The sequence below is a fragment of the Peromyscus leucopus genome, chromosome 4, assembly GCF_004664715.2.
Source record: "Peromyscus leucopus breed LL Stock chromosome 4, UCI_PerLeu_2.1, whole genome shotgun sequence".
Lineage (NCBI taxonomy): Eukaryota > Metazoa > Chordata > Mammalia > Rodentia > Cricetidae > Peromyscus > Peromyscus leucopus.
In genome coordinates this window covers 88,107,448-88,124,967 of record NC_051066.1, presented here as the reverse complement: position 1 = coordinate 88,124,967, position 17,520 = coordinate 88,107,448, and the positions used below count along the sequence as shown (strand labels likewise).

General features: G+C 41.5%; 1 protein-coding gene across 5 annotated transcripts; it reads right to left on the bottom strand.

Annotated features, from left to right (window-relative positions):
• Positions 1–6,553: 6,553 nt before the first annotated feature.
• On the bottom strand, positions 6,554–17,110 carry LOC114697487 (transmembrane and coiled-coil domain-containing protein 5B). 5 transcript variants are annotated; one of them, XM_037205097.1, is made up of 12 exons: positions 16,893–17,110; positions 16,140–16,476; positions 15,347–15,496; positions 14,878–14,995; positions 14,514–14,564; positions 13,129–13,197; positions 11,990–12,046; positions 11,460–11,519; positions 10,941–11,005; positions 8,216–8,291; positions 7,940–7,983; positions 6,554–6,942 (listed from the first exon to the last, which is right to left on the bottom strand). In XM_037205097.1, exons 2-12 carry the CDS (start codon positions 16,202–16,204, stop codon positions 6,744–6,746), a joined length of 954 nt encoding a protein of 317 aa, XP_037060992.1. In that variant the 5' UTR covers positions 16,205–16,476; positions 16,893–17,110; the 3' UTR covers positions 6,554–6,743. The 5 variants fall into 5 exon arrangements, with proteins under 5 accessions (XP_037060992.1, XP_037060988.1, XP_037060991.1 ...); XM_037205093.1 differs by lacking the exon at positions 7,940–7,983; XM_037205096.1 differs by lacking the exon at positions 7,940–7,983 and having other exon boundaries at positions 16,140–16,184.
• Between the last annotated feature and the right edge of the window lie 410 nt (positions 17,111–17,520).

Below are 17,520 nucleotides of genomic sequence, written 5' to 3'. Positions count from 1 at the left end.
CTCCTAGCCAAGAAGAAGACAATGGTGACTGCTGAGCTGGTGCTTATGCCTCCCTGTGGATCAGGTGAAACAAGAGCAGGAGCAAGGCACACCAGCAGGGATCTGTGCTTTCTTTCCATCCGTGCTGGTTTCTGGCTTAGCTCTCCATTACAGTGAAGCAATCTCTTGTGGCATTGACAGGATGGCTGTTAAACGAAATATGACCATTAACAAAATTATGCTTCATAGTGTACCCTCAGAGCCCCTAATCAATATGTTTCCAATGGTGAGCCAAGGGTAAATGAAGAAAGACAGATAAAGGAAGGAAGAAAGGAAGGAAGGAAGGGAGGGAGGGAGGGAGGGAGGGAGAGAGGGAGGGAGGGAGGGAGAGAGGGAGGGAGGGAGACCAGTATTATGGTTTGAATATGAAATGTCCCTACAGGCTCATGGGAAGTCATTGAATTTTTAGGAGGCGGCTTGGGTAAAGGAAATGGGTTGTCAGAGTGGGACTCAAGATTTACAGCACATCCTTGCTTCCACATATTCTCTCTACTTCCTGAGCACTGAGATATGAGGGAGCTGTTGGCAAGGCCTTCTGCCACAAACCAAGCCAGATTAAGCCCATCTAGTCAACAAATGTTGGCTGACATAATAGGAGAATCCTTCTAAACTGTAAAACAAACAAAGGAATCCTCCTCTTCACTAAGTTAGTCATGCCAAATGTTTCATCACAACAAGCAGTGCAACTAATACATCCAGATTCACAGGTGGAGGGGAGCTAGAATTATGCTTGTCTCTTCGTCTTTGGAATTTTTGTCTTTGCTAGTTTAGTTATCTGACTTCTATGCTGGGGCAGAGAATCACTGGGCCTTTGCCAGTTGGTACAGGTCGAATACCCAGATCTTACACAAGTCTAGAATACTAGAAAGAGGAGACAGTTGATAAGCAATGTTCTGCTCCCACAGAATGTCCTTTACTTCCAGGTTTTGCTTCAGATATTTGTATACTGTTGGTTTAGAGTAGAATCCCTTGATTAATTTCTAATAGTAGTTTAAATTGTTAGCAAAAATAAATACTTCAGATGTTTTATTTCCACTGTGTTAAATCTCTTTATATCAACGAATCAGGCAATTTGAGTAACCTAAAGTGGAACCTACTCATTTTTTTTTTTTTTTTTTTTTTTTTTTTTTTTTTGGTTTTTGGTTTTTCGAGACAGGGTTTCTCTGTGTAGCTTTGCACCTTTTCCTGGAACTCACTTGGTAGCCCAGGCTGGCCTCGAACCCACAGAGATCCGCCTGCCTCTGCCTCCCGAGTGCTGGGATTAAAGGCCTGTGCCTCCACCGCCCGGCTTTGTTTTGTTTTTTAAAACTTCCCCCTCATAAGCTGATTGGTTTAGCTCTAGTAAACTAAGAATCTAAGATAGTTGACACACTTCTTGCCAGCTGAGTGAGCTCTTTGAGAAATGGCCTAGAGATGGAGACTGTAAAATTTTCAAGGTCCCTCATACACAAATGACACTGATATAAAGTTAGTAGCTACATTAAAACATAAGTAAGCATAAATCACTTTTAAAAGACCATATGCAAAAGGCTAGAAAGTCCCACCACCACAGTTTTACCACAGAACTGAAGTTTGTACATTGGCATTATCTGGGACACTTTTTTTTTCTCTCCCTCATCCTTACTGTAACATAAAGAATGAATCCGCTCTGGCCTTTCAGCTCTCAGAACCTAGGCTCTGCAGGGAGACACAGCTGGAGGATGCAGCCTTATGTTGGAGGCCTAGAGGGTTTGACCATTCTACTAACCTTGCAGGTGAACTCTCAGCCAGCTGCCCCCAAGTCCTTCACAAACAAGATCCTGAAGATGGAGCCACCTGCTTAATTCACAATAAAGTTACTTGGTGGTGGTAATGGGGTGCACTCATGACATTTTTAAGTTGAAGGGGGCATTGGTGCTACAGTTTGGCATATGTGTGTGGTGTGTGGTGTGTGGAGCTACTTGCAAACATTTTTGTAAGCTTATTTTTTAAAATTTCTATCAATTTTAGCAAAAAGGAAAATAAACAGAAGAAAACAACCAGATTCCGAGTAACTATAGATTAGTAATTAGAGATCACACAGCATCTTAGACACTGAATATGTATTTGGAGTAAGGATTGGAGGGGGAATAATCTGACTGGGTTACAGGAACTTTTCCCAGAACCATCAAGAACTGGTGTTCTCATCCAGGGAGCCTGAGAAAATAGCCCTTCAATTAGGATTAATATCAGAGCACACAGAGAATAATGGCTTCATTGAAAATTCAATTATAAGCCAAACTCTTTCTCTCTGGTTGGAAATGCCGTCTCAGTCTCATGAAACTTTTGACGTCAGTGAGTAAAGGACAAGAAAAAGTACAGATGAGACGCGCCTCTGTACTTAAGAGCAGATCATACAGGACCTCTGTCACCTTTTCAAGATTGGAGAGAAAAATCCAAGGCGAATAGCTAGAAGTTGGATTTTAAGGCTCTCTGTGTGTCTCTGTGTCAAAGCAGGTCACAGATGTGAAGCTGTCTGTTTGGAGAGAATGTAGTTTAAAACCTTGATTTTAGAGTCATCCTGGGATTTTTATATTTTCTAGTTTTCTATGTCAAGGCATCCCTATTTCAAGTTTTGAGCAAATGGTATATGATTTAAGATGAAGCTCCTCAGCCTCCTGTGCATTCGTCTCTTTGTGCTTCACACTGATCCTTCATGGTGGCAGAGACTTGAAAACAATCTGGCTTAGCCATTTCAAGCCCTCTGCTTCAACATTTCACACACACACTACTAACAGAAGTGAGCACATACTAAGTAAGCATTGACAGAGCAGCCCTTTCCCAGAACTTTCTCAGGACAGACCAATCTAGACACAATTGCCTGGCACGTACTATAGATTATATCTGGGAAAGCATGAAAGCAAGTCAGAAAGCCAAATCCAGATCTAGGTACACTGAGGACAGCACTCAGCATAGCCTTTGCCAGATTGGGTTCTATAGCCATGCTCTGACATCCAAAAAGAATAAACATGTCTTATAGTTGAATGTAAATGTTTGCCACAGGAGGCATGAATTCACATCCAAGAACAATCCAAGGAACAAAATGCACTTTAGATTTCTCCCAATTAACCTGCAAATGTACCATTTAGATTTCTAAAGCAATCTCAAACCAGTGACTATTATTCTTAAAGGATCCAAAGTTCTCCTGGCTTGCTGTTGCAAAGTACCATAGTGTGGTGGAATATTATTCTAACTAGGCAAAGATGTATTACATTTGTTTATGCTGCGGAATATTACTTTAACTATGTGAATGTGTGTTACATTTGTTTCTGCTGCCTTTGTTAATGATGTAATGATGTGTTACATTTATTTATGCTCTATCTATTTAATTATGAGAAGATACGTTGCTGGTTCACTGTGCTTGCCCAAGGCACCTGATTGGTCTAAGCAAGAGCTTATCTGCCAATTAGCTAGGTAGGAGAGAGATAGGCAGGGCTGGTGGGGAGAGAGAATAAGTAGGAGGAGAACTCTAGGCTTGCGAAGAATGAGAAGAAAAAGATGGGGACATGCCCGGAATCAGAAGCCAGCCAGCTGCCAGGTAGGCAGACACAAGAAGCAGTGAAAATAAGATATACAGAAGGAAGGAAAGATTTTTTTAAAAAGCCCCAAGGCAAAACAAAGATGAAGAGAAACAGGTTAAGTTATAAGAGCTAGTGGGACAAGCATAAGACCGAGCATTCAAAACTAACAAGTCTCCGTGTCTTGATTTGGGAACTGGCTGGTGGCCCCAAAGAAAAACCCTGCTATACCACAGGCTTAGTAGTTTACAACCAGCAGACAGTGATTTCTAGAGTCTGGGTAATCCAAACTAAGGAGCCAGCAAGTTAAGAATCTGTGGAGAACTCTGGGAGTCAGGTGGGAAGGGGCAGGATGGAAACAAGTGTGGAGGGCCACACACTCACAGATAAGCATTACAGAAGCTAGGAATGTTAAGCACACAGCTTTCCTCTTCAGCAGAATGGTTGTGCATACCTGTTTTACACCAAGAAGGCTGGGAATGGATGTTTAAATAACCTAGTAATCTTGACTCTTCTGTAGAGCCAGCCCTCACCTGAATCCCCCATATCCTGAGCATCGTTTCTCAGTCAGTATTACCCACCCTTATAAAAGAGGTCCTGCTGACTTTTTGCAGACCTTTGCAGATCTGTCTGTGAAATTTGAGATTTGAGGACCTGAAACTATGGGCAGACTATAGTCTAATGCTTTAGACAACCTTACTTCAGTTTCAGTGTGTTTTTATACATGAATGTTACAGAGAAAGCAATGATCCAAGGAAGGTTGTTTGAGTTCAGAAAAATATGATCTGAATAACATCTAAATAAAAGCTAGGAAGCATATACTAAATATTGACAGAGCAGCTCATACCCAGAACTTTCTCAAGACAGACAATTGCTGTGATGAAACTCCATGACTAAGAGCAACATGGGGAGGGAAGGGTTTATTTCACTGACACTTCCATATAAACAGTTCATCATCAAGAGCAGTGAGGACAGGAACTCAAGTAGGGCAGGAACCTGGAGGCAGGAGCTGGTGCAGAAGCCATGGAGGAGTGCAGCTTACTGACTTGCTTCCTTCCCATGGCTTGCTCAGCCTGCTTTCTTATAGAACTCAGGACTACCAGCCCAGGTATGGTATCATCCCAATGGGCTGGGCCCTCCCACATCAATTACTAATTAAGAAAATGCCCTACAGGCTTTCCTACAGGCGATCTTGTAGGGACTTTTTTCAGTCATGGCTCATTTCTTGCTGATGACTCCAGCTTGTGTCAAGCTGACATAAAACTAGCTAGCACAGAGCCCCAAATGCTGAAGCTTCAGCATAGAACGTCTCAGGCCTGGGTCTTGTCCTGAAAGGAACCAGAAGAAACTCAGAATTCCCATAAATAGACTTGTCTTAATGAGATGTGGGCAGGGAATCCTCAGAAGACCCTCACAGCTATGTGCCTGCTGAATCTCTCTGGGTACCTCTCCCCTTGATATCTAGACAGTTCCTTCACCTGATCCAGTTCTTTCTTATAATGCTAACTTGTCAGTGAACACTTCTTCTCGGCACCCCCACCAGTTACCTAACTTGGCTATATCACATAACAGCATCTGATATTTGTATATCCAATTGCTTGTCTGCTCACCAGCTATGATTTTGGCAGAATTTGGTCTATTTTCTTCAATCCTAAAATTCTAATTTCTAGAATACTAGCTAGCCCAACAATGTTGTTCAATAAATGTTTTTTGAGTTATTGACTGAATGAATGAGTAATGAATAATTTTAATTTTTAGAAAACAGAGAAAGAATCGTCCAGGAATGACATCTAATTGATCTTGCTATTTGAAAGCCACTGAAGTGCACAGTGCTTTTATTTCATCTGGCCACAAGAGGGTGCTGTGGATCAGGTTTTTTGTTGGTTTTGGTTTGGTTTTTGTACACACAGTCAAATATTCAGAGACTATTTGTACTTTGCACTTTCTTAGGCCCCAGAAAGGAAACCTGAGGTAGGATCATGTCTGCAGCCAAAACATTCGATGTGCTTCCTTTCCTCCAATGTTGTTGAACAAAACTGTTAAAATCTGTATCAAGAATGAGCCCTAGAAGAGAAAACTCCCCCAGGAAGCAATAACATGTGGAACCTGCTGAGAGACACCGCCAAGAAAGGTTCTTCTGTCGTGGTAGCTTCTGTACGCACAGAGATGCCGCTAGCTGAACAGGTGACCTTATGTTTTCACCATGTCCCTCCCTCCTTCTTCCTGTGACATCAGCACTTTGTGCTCCTGAAAGCACACATTATCCTAAGGCCAGGTCCTAGCCTCATGGTTTTAGCTGTCATCCTCTAGGTGTGCTGGAAAAGGGCTCCTGTTTTGTCATGCCACTGTGACAAGGGGTGGTGTGGTGACTGGTCAGAAATAGAGGATGCCTGTCTCCATGTCAAAGCACTTAGGAATGACAACAGGTGGGAGACAGGGGACTACTGGAAACCCAGAGAAGGTTCTAGGAGCTTTGGGTAGAAGGTAGGAATGGCTGTCTCCAATTGGGAGGAATTAGAGGATAGGATTTGATGAAAATCAAAAATATTTGCTTAGCTGTATCTAAAAGCACACATTTTTATTTGGTTGTATCTGGAAGTATTTTAAGAATTTTATTTTTATTAACACTTGAATTTATTTTCTTCTCATTTGAGAATGAGTAATTGCCTATGTATAGGGAAAGGGTCATTTTTTTTCAGAACCCCACTCTTTTAAGACAATATAAAGCACAAAAAGTTATAGGGAGAGAATGTTATTAATATAAAACTGGAAGTCTAGTTCCATGAATGCCCTCATGCATACATCCCTAAATAACTCAGAATCTAACAAATGAACATGTGGTTTTATTTTTTTCTTTAATAAAATGAAGCAGAAAATGGAAGTCCCAGGGGAGTTTTTATTTTCGTTTTGTCTGAAGAGAACAGGTAACCTGTGAATACATAGAAAGGCTCCAGCATGCATAGACTAACACAGTGAACTCTGGTCAAATGCATTCTGTATTTGACAGAGAGACACTCCAGGAGAGAATTAAATATAAAGCTTAGCTGTCACATAGAGGCTCTGAGTCATAGGATTCCAGTTCCTTGCTGGCCCACATCACCAACCCAGGGCCACAGCCATGGCCCCTCCATTGGGGGTGCAATGTGAGGCCTGGCAGGTCACCCAACACTAGTGTGGTAGCACATCTTCCACCTCTAGAGTAAGGAAGGGAAACAATATGTCCCTCAGCCACTTCAGCGTGCTTCTGCTCATCAGCACGGGCAGGGTGTCCACGAGAAAGTCCGGGTTTATGTACTGCAGGTGGAACAATAGATAACCCAATAGCCGGACGAAGACCATGATCATGAAGAAAAGGTACCGGAAGTGCCTGCAAAGAGGAATCCATTAGCATGTGGGAACAGAATGCTTTAGCATCAAGCAGTAGGAAGTGAACTTGTAAATGGGTGGCAAATTGCTTTCTCTTGGCAAAACTGTCTGGGGGTACTTAGGGGATGGGGGTAGAGATGGTGAATGCAGATAACAGAACACAGAAAACCTGTGATTTAGTGGTCAAGAATTGAACATTTCCTTCATGACATTTAAGTTCTCTGGTAGAATAGATGACCTTCGGGTAGTATACATGGGGCAGGCCTTTTGGAGGTTAACAGCAAATGTTTATGATGGTCACATTGTGAGCCTCATTGCCAGTGGTGCTCTTCATGTCTCCTATAGCAAGTAATTCTAGAAAACTGAAGGTAAGTCTCCTTATTTCAAAAATTTGAAAAAGAAAAGATAGAATTCACCAGGTGGCAGTGGCACACACCTTTAATCCCAGCACTCGGGAGGCAGAGCCAGGCAAATCTCTGTGAGTTCAAGGCCAACCTGGTCTACAGAGCAAGATCCAGGATAGGCACCAAAACTACACAGAGAAACCCTGTCTCGAAAACACACCCCCCCAAAAAAAAAGAAAAGAAAAGAAAAGATAGAATTCAAATGACTTCCTCCCTAAATTTCACAGCTCACAGTAGAACAATGTTAATGCACCCCATCCTCACTTTCCAAGAATGTAGCAAAGGTTTGGGATGCCAGGACCTGAAAAACCAAAAGGGATCACGCTGGGGAACAGAGAGGAATTGAAATGAAGTGTAACCTACAGCTTGTATTCCAAGTTTCTCGAAAGCAGACACTAATTCCTCCAGCTATTTAGAACCACGTTCGTTTGCTGTCCTAATTCTGAATATAGAAAGAAAGGAAGAGTTCAGAGAACTCAACCTGCATGGCTATCTGTTTGATGCTAATACTCATTCTTTTGGCCTGTATCAAGTCAACTGCACAGTAAATGTGGCCTGGACCAACTAGGTCAGAGGCCTGATTCTGCCACTTACCTAACCAAAAACTTTCTCTTCTGGTTCTTGACGATGCTCTTCTCCTGTGGAAAGTAATGAACACGAAAACTACGCGTAACTGGAATCTCAAAGAGAAGCAGTGCAGTGATAGGGAACTACAAGGAGAGTCTTTGCAGTGAGCCTAGCTATCTGCCTTTTGCCAGATGCCATGGTGTGGTGCTAGGCAACAGAACCTCACTTTCTTTCTCCAGGATTTTTAGAAAGAGGAAGAAGAAGGGCTATAGAAAAGCCAAAGTGTGGACAGGCCAGACTCACCATGTTGCTTTGAATGGTCTCTACCAGAGTTGCCCCAGGTTCCACTACTTGGGAAGAGTCATTCTGGGCTTTGGATCTGGATTTAAAAACAACAACAACAAAAGTTGTGATGTGACCCCAGGAACAGCTGCAAGAGCTTTCCTAAGTCATGAAACACCTGTGACATGGTTGAAACAGCACACAAAGACATTGGATCATGTCTGATTCTTTTCCAATGATTTTCAAAGTTAGCATACAATGGATGTCATTATGGCCTTTTCAGACATATGATTTATTATACTTTCTCCTAATTTATTCCTCCTTGCAACTGCCTTCTTGGGGCCTCTTATTTCTTCTCTGATTGATTCCCTTTCTCCCCCCAAGAGTCCTCTACTTCTGCCTCCATGTCACATGTTTTCCTCCATTTTGGGGGTGGGAGGATAGTGAGAAATGAACTGAGGACCTTATGTGTTCTAGGCAAATACTCTACCACTGAGCTATATCCTACCCCCATTCTATCCTGGTCAGGGATTTTATTGCTGCGATGAAACACCATGATCCAAAGCAACTTGAGGGATAAAAGGTTTCTTTGGCTTATACTTCACATCACTGTTCATCACTGAAGGAAGTCAGGATAGGAACCCAAACCGGGCAGGAACCTGAAGGCAAGAACTGATGCAGAGGCCATGGAAGAGAGCTGCTTAATGGCTTGTTCTTGGCTTGCACAGTCTGCTTTCTAATAGAACCCAGGATCACCAGCCTAAGGATGGCACCACCTACAATGGGCTGAGCCCTCCACCACCAATCACTCATTAAGAAAATGCCCTAAAGGTTTGCCTACACCCCAATGTTATGGAGGCATCTTCTCAATTGAGGTTCCCTCTTCTGCAATTACTCTAGCTTGTGTCAAGTTGACATAAAACTAGCCAGCACACATTCTATTCTAAAGATAAGCTCTGCCTAAATCTCTGGCTGAGGAGGCAGAGTTCAGTGTTCAAGACTGTCAAAACAAATAGCTAAATGGGCTTTCCTGGCAATGGAGCTGGCTCCTAGTTACCTGTGTGTAACTCAAGACTCAAAAAAAAAAAAAAAAAAAAAAAAAAAAAAAAAAAAAAAAAAAAAAAAAAAAAAAGAAAAGAAAAGAAAAAGAAAAAATCAGGAAGCAATGTTATAGAAGCCTATGTATTTCTATATGTTAGCAGTTACCACCCATAAAAATCAAATGAACACAACATTTACAATATCAAAAACTATCAGTATGATCAAAGATGTGTAAGAATACTATATAGAATGATAATACACTATAGGAAAATTTAAGATCTAAATAAATGGATGGATAAAGTTAGAACAACTATTAGCTAGACATTAATTAACCTCCAAATTTTATTTACAGATCCCAATAATTGCCATCAAAATCTCAGTAAGTTGGGTTTTTTTTTGTAGAAATTGAAACTGTTATAAAATATTTGTATTGAAATTCATGGGTCCAAAAGTAGCCAAAATAATCTTAAACAAGAAAGACTTGCAGATTATATCTACCATATATCAAGGCTAACTATAAAGCTATAATAATTAAAACAGTTCAGTAGAGGTAAAAGTACAGAGATACAGATTAATTGTGAAGAATAAAGCACATAAAAAAATAGGCTCACCAAGGTCTACCAAGGCACCCATGGAAATAAATCATCTCTCTAAACTTGCAAGTTTTAAATACTTAAAAGTTTAAAGAATGTACAGGGCTAGATGGACACAGGAAAGATAGATTTTAGATGAGTACAAGCACAAACAGTAAAAACCTGGGGGAAATCATAGTGTCATTCTACTGAGAACTGAACTCAAAGCCCAAGGAAAACAATAAGTGAATGGGAATGGCACCTTTACCCACTGAGCAATCTTCCAGCCCAGAATCCTTGTAAAGTTCTTGTGAGTGAGATATTGATCTAGATTGGTTCATCTAGTACAACCAAGATATGTATACCCGATGACCCTTCAAAAATGGAAGGATACATTTAAATATCCCCAAACTTGAAATAGTCAAAATGTTCATCAGTGATAGATTAGTTGTGTCATATTCATACAGAGGAATATTATAAAGAGTAAGTCACATGATGCAGTAGAGATAAGCCTCAGAGAAAGCTAGACATAGAGGACATAGACTGAATTTATAAAAAAAAGATAGAGTTTTAAAATGATCAGACTAGTGGTTACTTTTGCAATGGGTATTGACAAGGTAGAGAGTCCAAGGAAGTTCTGGGGCTTATATTCTATGTAGCTCTGAGTGGTACTAATGTATTTTGTATAATATGTGATACAATTAAGAAGTATAAACAAAAAGAATGTGTGTCAACTTCTGTGTAATACATCTACAAATTTCTGGTCATTCATTGTGTCATAGTCCTGGGAAAGGTTGTGACACACAGATGCCAGTAATTTCTGTACCTTGCATGTGCTATCTCTTTGCTATGTTTTTTTCAACTCTGAACATAGCTTGAGTCGTGTTGAGGCCACTGTGTTCAACTAAGGATATATGAAAAATGCATCAAAAAACATTTCAGGTCCCAGTTACTGGGTAGGACACTAGTCTGAATGCTGATGAATGTTCAGTCTGAAGCGTGAGTAGAGGTTGCCAGGGATGGCCTGATGTATGCATGTCCTTTACCAATTTGTCTAAATGTTCTGCTCTTCAGGGAACTGCCTTGGGGCAGGCACTGAAATCCACCAGGGGGTGCTCATTACCCAAACTTACATTTCTTTTTCAAGCAGCATCATTTCTTGTTCCTTCTCCATCTCCCTCAGAATTTCTTGGTATTTCTTCCCATGGGGGAGAGCATCATAAACAAGAAAATTTGTCTTTATTTTAAAGTCACTGATAGGAATATTCCACTAAAATGAACTCCTAGGTTCCAAATACCTCCCACAACAGGGTGCACAAAGTAGGGGGATGTTCTAATTAAAAAAAAAAGAAAAAAAAAGAAAAAAGAAAAAAAGACAGAGTCCTAGTGACAGAACGGGCATATAAGAACAAAACTCCACAGAACTCCTCAGACTTACTAGACAAATGGGGTGAGGAAAACACTAAAAAACAAATGGGTTGAGGAACCCTGTCTGACAGGGTTCAGCACTTTGTCTAGGGCACTTATATTTGGTGGTTATTCTGATGAATAAAAGGCATTTTCCCATGGCAGATGGTAGCCTAGTGAGAAAAGAGCTCTTTCCTGACTTGGGGAGATCTGCCTCCATTCTGACTTCCCCAGTAACATTGTACCTTTATGTAGTGGGCCTGGTCTTCACAGAGTTGGTACACAGATTGGTAGTCACTTTCCATCTAGAAAAAGAAGAAAGCAAAGGAACCTCATCAGTTCAATCAGTTCCAAGTTTTGCCTGCTTCCCTGGGAACCTGCCTGGTACATTGGACATGTGGCCGGTTACTTAGCAACTCCTTACTTGAAGGAAAACAACCACCTCTCAAAAGGTGACCTCATCATTCAGGCCCAGGGCCTAATTTTGAGTGGGGGAGGGGGAAAACTTCACCCATGTTGTCCTGTGCCTCTCTGGAAAACAGGAGGGAATATTAGATTTGGGATTCTATGAGGCAGATGAGTGTTTTTAAAAATGTTAAGGCCAGTATTTAATGAATGTGTTTTTCCCACTTGCCTGTGAATCAGAAATTCACTTGCCAGATTTTCCTGCCCCGCCCCTCCCATGCCTGAAAACCTTGCTGGAGCCTCTGGGGCTTTCCTTCCTATTTAGGTCCTAGGTAGACACTCAGTGGCAAAGGCGCTGGCCCAATCTAACCTTGGCCATTTCCTTCTCTTGTTGTGCACAGGACTCGGTTGACTTTTGTAGTTTCACCTAGGGAAGACAGTAACAGCAGAAAGTGAACAGCGTTCCTTTGTGCAAGGAAAACCCAGGCTAGCAGAAAGCAAACTCAGGGTGGCTGTCGTGTATTGAGGACAAATAATTAAGGGAGGATATAGTCAATACCCATTTTTCAGATGAGGAAACAAAGGCACGGAGATGTTACATACACAACTAAACCAAGTCTCAGAATGGCAGAGTTGACATTTGAACCTTAGTAGGCAGACTCTCCAGTGAATCCGGCTGTTCTTCTTCCTCCTACTGAGCAAAGCCCACCAGCCTTTTTCTCCCACTTATTCAGGATGGTGCACACATGCTCTCTAAATCACAGGAGAGTCATAGGAGACCTCCCACTTTGTCAGAGAAAAGCAGACCATGGAGCTCTTGATGGTGAGCTCAGCCAAATGGCACGCTTGCCCCCTAAAACTGCAGAGAACTTCCCAATATGTTTTACCACCAACTTGAGTCCATTTCATTTGTTCACTCAGCAAATATCTATTGGGCATCTGCTATGTGCTAGAATGTTTTAGACATTGGGGTGCAAACAATATAGTTTTACAAATTAATACTCTCAGTTGCTTTACTTTCTATTAGAGAGAAAAGACAAAATAAGGTTTGAAAATAAAATTTACTCTATGAGCCACAGCTTGGAGAACCATATAAGACTATTAATACATCCTTATGTACTGTGAGACTTAGCATTTGCTTTCTACTTGAATGTCTGTATTTGCGGTGTCCTTATTTAGATACAAACTGCTCTGGGGAAGACCCCAGTATATTTTTGCAATGTGTTTCATTCACTAGTGAGACTCTCAAGCCATTCTGTCCACCTGAAGGCAATGTAGGCACCTCTGCTTCGAGTGTGAACAGTAAGGTTAGGATGCTCCATGGGAAAAAAGGATGCTGGCCCTTCTCTAATGCACAAATAGACACATCTGGTGTCACATGTAAGAGAATCTATGAAAACAGTCTCCTAGAACCTAGGATCTATACACGTGTCACACACACACACACACACACACACACACACACACACACACACACACACACAAAACCCAGTTTGCTATTCTACTCACCTTCAATTCTGCTATTTTCTTTTTCAGGGTTTCTGAATCAGGGCCAGCATTTTTAAGTCCTCTTGAAATCTGAAATATCATTCCCAAAACTGAACTCATCAAGGCACATGGATAAGCTAAGAAGGTTAGACTTAGCCAGCAGAACAATTGGAGTTACTAATTCGGGTACTAAAACATCTTGGATGGAAACATGTCTTCTTGACCCTGTGGAAGTTGCCTAACTCCATACTGAGTGTACAGCCTTTTACTTTTTTAAATTCATATTTACTTGTAGTTCGTGTGTGTGTGTGTGTGTGTGTGTGTGTGTGTGTGTGTGTCTGTGTCTATGTCTATCTGTGTCTCTGTGTGTGTCTATGTCTGTGTGTGTCTGTGTCTCTGTGTGTGTGTGTCTGTGTGTGTGTGTCTGTATGTGTGTCTCTGTGTGTGTTTGTGTGTGTGTATGTCTGTGTCTGTGTGTCTCTGTGTGTGTGTATGTCTGTGTCTGTGTGTCTCTGTGTGTGTTTGTGTGTGTATGTCTGTGTCTGTCTGTGTGAGTGTGTATGTCTGTGTCTGTGTGTCTGTGTGTGTGTATGTCTGTGTCTGTGTGCATGTGTGTCTCTGTGTCTGTGTTTGTGTGTCTCTGTGTGTGTGTGTATGTCTGTGTCTATGTGTGTCTCTGTGTGTGTAGGTATGCACATGTGAGTGCAGCTGCCTTTGACATCCAGAAGAGGGTGTCAAATCTCTTGGAGCTTGAAATAGAGGTTGTTGTGAACCACCTGACCTCGGTACTGGAAACAGAGCTCAGGTTCTCTGTACGAATATGTGCTTTTGATCACTAAGCCCTGAAGGGACACCATTTTCTGTCCCCAAGACCATCACAGCTTTGTAACGAGGAGAGACCGGGCATAGCAGTAGGAGTAGGGAAGGAGTGGTAAATCATTGCTCACTTTGCAGTTCCTTCCTCTCCCCTGACCTGTCGTGACCAGAGGGCAAGTACTGGCTTAGTGTCTGTCTGAAGACTCTGAAAGTGATAAGGGTGTGGAGCACAGACATTTCACAGTCTTCTCCTTGTTTTTCTGACTAGAGAGTTCAAGAAGTTAACAACTCTATTAGAATTCTTTAGAAATTAGTCATATTTTAAGAATGGACTCAATGTCTGAAAAATCCCTTCATTTGTTTGTAGTCTATATATTTTATGTGGTTACATATAATTGATGTGGATATATACACACACACACACAAGTGTGTGTGTGTGTGTGTGTGTGTGTGTGTGTGTGTACATATAGTTTATTCTGAGAATCTCCAGAACTCACCTTTTATGTCTCCTGCCCATCCCACCAGCCTTTCTTTTGGAATGACAATGGTGTAGGAAATGGAGTACCTTATGACCTGAGGTGTCTCCTTACCTTTTTCTGAAGTTCCATGACATTCCTGCTTAGGGTCTTATTCTTTTTCTCCTGTAGGAAGAAGGAATTTAAGGAGACAAACAGATTCTGCTCTCAACCTTTTCTCTTACCAAGGCCACGTATGTAATATATGTAAGGATGAGTGTGTCAAGTTAAAAAAATAATGCACCCTGGTCCATCATGGGGAATCTGGGACAGAGCCAAGATCTTGTCCCCATGCCCAGTGTTTCATTGCCACAGTGCTCTCCCAAGCAGCTGTGATTTCTGTAGTCACAGAGGCCGAGCCTATGCGCAGCCTCTGGGGAGAAGAACAGGATGATAAGTGCAGAAGGCATCTGAGGGTCTCTTTTAGAAGTCTCCTCACCAGCTTTGCTGTCTCCAGCTCCAGGTCCTTCAGGGCATTCTCCCTCTGTATTGTGATCTCACTGAGGTCATCCTTCTCCGAGACTTTTCCAATGGACAGGGCAATGTCTCTTTCAAGACTGAAAAACAAAGTTACTCAGATGTGGCTCAGTCCTACGGAAGCTGCCACCAAAATCACACCATCTTGGGTTGACAGTTGTAATAAAATGTCAACGAAGGGAAGAAACTGAGTGCAAAGATCTATACCAAAGCCTTTTGAGGGCATCACAGCTCATGTTTCGGGATTTAAATAACACACTGAGATTTACACCAGGGAAGTAAACCTTCCTCCACTTCCCTCTAATCTATGGACATCACCTGAGGGGCTCCACTTCCCTCTAATCTATGGACATCACCTGAGGAACTCCACTTCCCTCTAATTTATGGACATCACTTGAGGGGCTTCTCCTCCACAAATGACAAAGCCTGACCTTAGAATAGATTCCTCTTTCTTTTGAATCTTTCTGAGGAGAATCTGATTGGCCTCATCCAGCCTCTGTAGATCCTTTTCAAGGTCCAAGTTCAGATAGTTGAGATTCTGTTTTATGGCTTCTAAAGTTGGTATTTCTGTTATCTCCTGCCTAAAGGAAAAGTGTCTTCATAACTTAACTCAGATCAGAACATCAGAATCCCAAGAAAACATCCCCGAATTCTTGTTCTCCAGTCTCCTGTTGTTTATGTGCCTAATTGGTTCACTGTTTTTCCCATGATAAACCAATCCCTACAGTGTTTCTCATAAAGTAAATGTCTGTCATATCACACTTTAATGCAAAATATTGTAAGTTATACTAGAATGCAAATCTCTTGTGAGCAAAAGAAAAACCATATTTTTATATAAATGATTGTACTCTAACTTGTTCACTTCCCAAATTTTTACATGAAGAATATGGAATCTAAGCAACACCTATATGGCATTTAAAGATAGAAAATGAAAGAAATTTCTTAAGTCTTTTGTCAGAAACTTGAATATTTTCTGTTTAGTTTGTCAGAAGCCTAGGCTAGGTGGGAAGAAAGGAAGGCAATGAATCTTTCCCCTAAACCAGGCCAGTGTGCTGGGTGACTGGACAGCTTTTGTAACAAGCATGATGAAGGGGAAATGGAACTGAAATTTCTTCTACAATCCTCTCAGGCTTAAGGAGAGTACATCCTTCACAACTGTGGTCTGGATTGCTGGAAACTTCTAGAGCAGTCATCCTTCCAGCTCCCTATTGTTGTATTACTTACCCATCATCCAATGGGTTCTGTCCAATGTCTTCCATCTTTGGCTTTCTAGATGTGAATGCAGACATCTGTCATGAAAATGAAGGTCCTACTATCCATCATGTCATCAGCCAGAAAGGAGCTGGCAAAAGTCAGACACTCTTTGGGCAAGGCAGAGTCAAGTTGGAGCCTTCTGTATGCTCTCACTTTTCCAGACTCAGTTTCAACATTCTATACAAACTAAATTTCAGCAAACTAGATTACAGCTTGATTTTGGGATCTCAGAACCAATCACATTGGGTGTAGAAATCTTTTTAATTTCTTCTCTTTTGATCCTTTCCCTTTCTTGCTTTCTCTTGCTCTGGTAGGTAAAAATTTAAGGGACATGTGATAGACTGGTGTATGTCTATTGACATACAAAAAGAATTTATTTCTAACTCAAACCCTCAGGAAACAACAAAACAAATCAAAAACCCCAAACAAAATGAAACAAAAAACAAATGGAGAAATTGGCTGCCTGATTTCTATGAGCCTATTACTTCCCAGCTTTTCAACAAGCTCTGGACAGTAAAGGCTGAGCTGATTAAGCAACATGATACCACTATTGGAAACAAGACAGAGGCATCAAGCTTTGAGGCAGACCCAAAAGCTGATATTTTATAACTACCACAGCAGCACTAAAGTTCAGATTCCAATTCAGTCTTAGGAAGGCAGAATACCAGAATGCCATTATCTTTCCCATTCTACCTTTTGCTTTATAGATCTTCATCTTAATACCTTTTGAAGTTCGTCTCCCACCTCTTTTCCTTCCATCATTTCTGCTTCATTTTCCTTTTCTTCCAGAAGTCTCTTTACCCACAAGAAAAACCAAACTATGCTAATACCTTTTAAAACACAACTTTCCTTTTTCCAACAGAGATTTCTTTTGTTCCAAACAGATTTCCTTTCCAGCTAGATGCTAGGACTGTCACTCAAGGGGTTGCCTTGCTGACTGAGTCTCCACATATAACTGGGCTGGTTACTCTGGCTGGGTGGGGCAGCATGTCATAGTGGGATAGTGACATCGTCTTGTCATCCCAACAGCAAAGTGGGAAAGTCCAGAACTTCAGGGCAGTTCAGGTGTCTTATGAAACAGGAATAGGTCCTATAGAACAAGTTTGGGCACAGCTAAGACATCTTCCGAGGCAACAACAATCTGTTCTATGGGGAACACATTCACATCCCAAATCTCTAGACCTAGCAGATGTTTAACCACTCTCATTTCTCTTCCATGATCTCTGTGTGGCACGTTCACAAGTTACTGCAGTTAAACTCAAATGTGCACCTCCATTGAGTTATCCAAAGGGTATGAGGTAGGAAAGTCAGAAAGAAGGCCTGAAGAATCTGAATGGTGTCTGAGCCTTTG

Excerpts from the sequence above, each read along its gene's own strand:
- LOC114697487 (XM_037205093.1), bottom strand. The coding sequence starts at position 16,204 with ATGTCTGCATTCACATCTAGAAAGCCAAAGATGGAAGACATTGGACAG. Across the intron at positions 15,497-16,139 it reads CAGAACCCATTGGATGATGG|GCAGGAGATAACAGAAATAC; the intron begins GTAAGTAATACA and ends CTTTTCCTTTAG. Across the intron at positions 11,520-11,989 it reads AAGAGAAGGAAATGGCCAAG|ATGGAAAGTGACTACCAATC; the intron begins GTTAGATTGGGC and ends TTCTTTTTCTAG.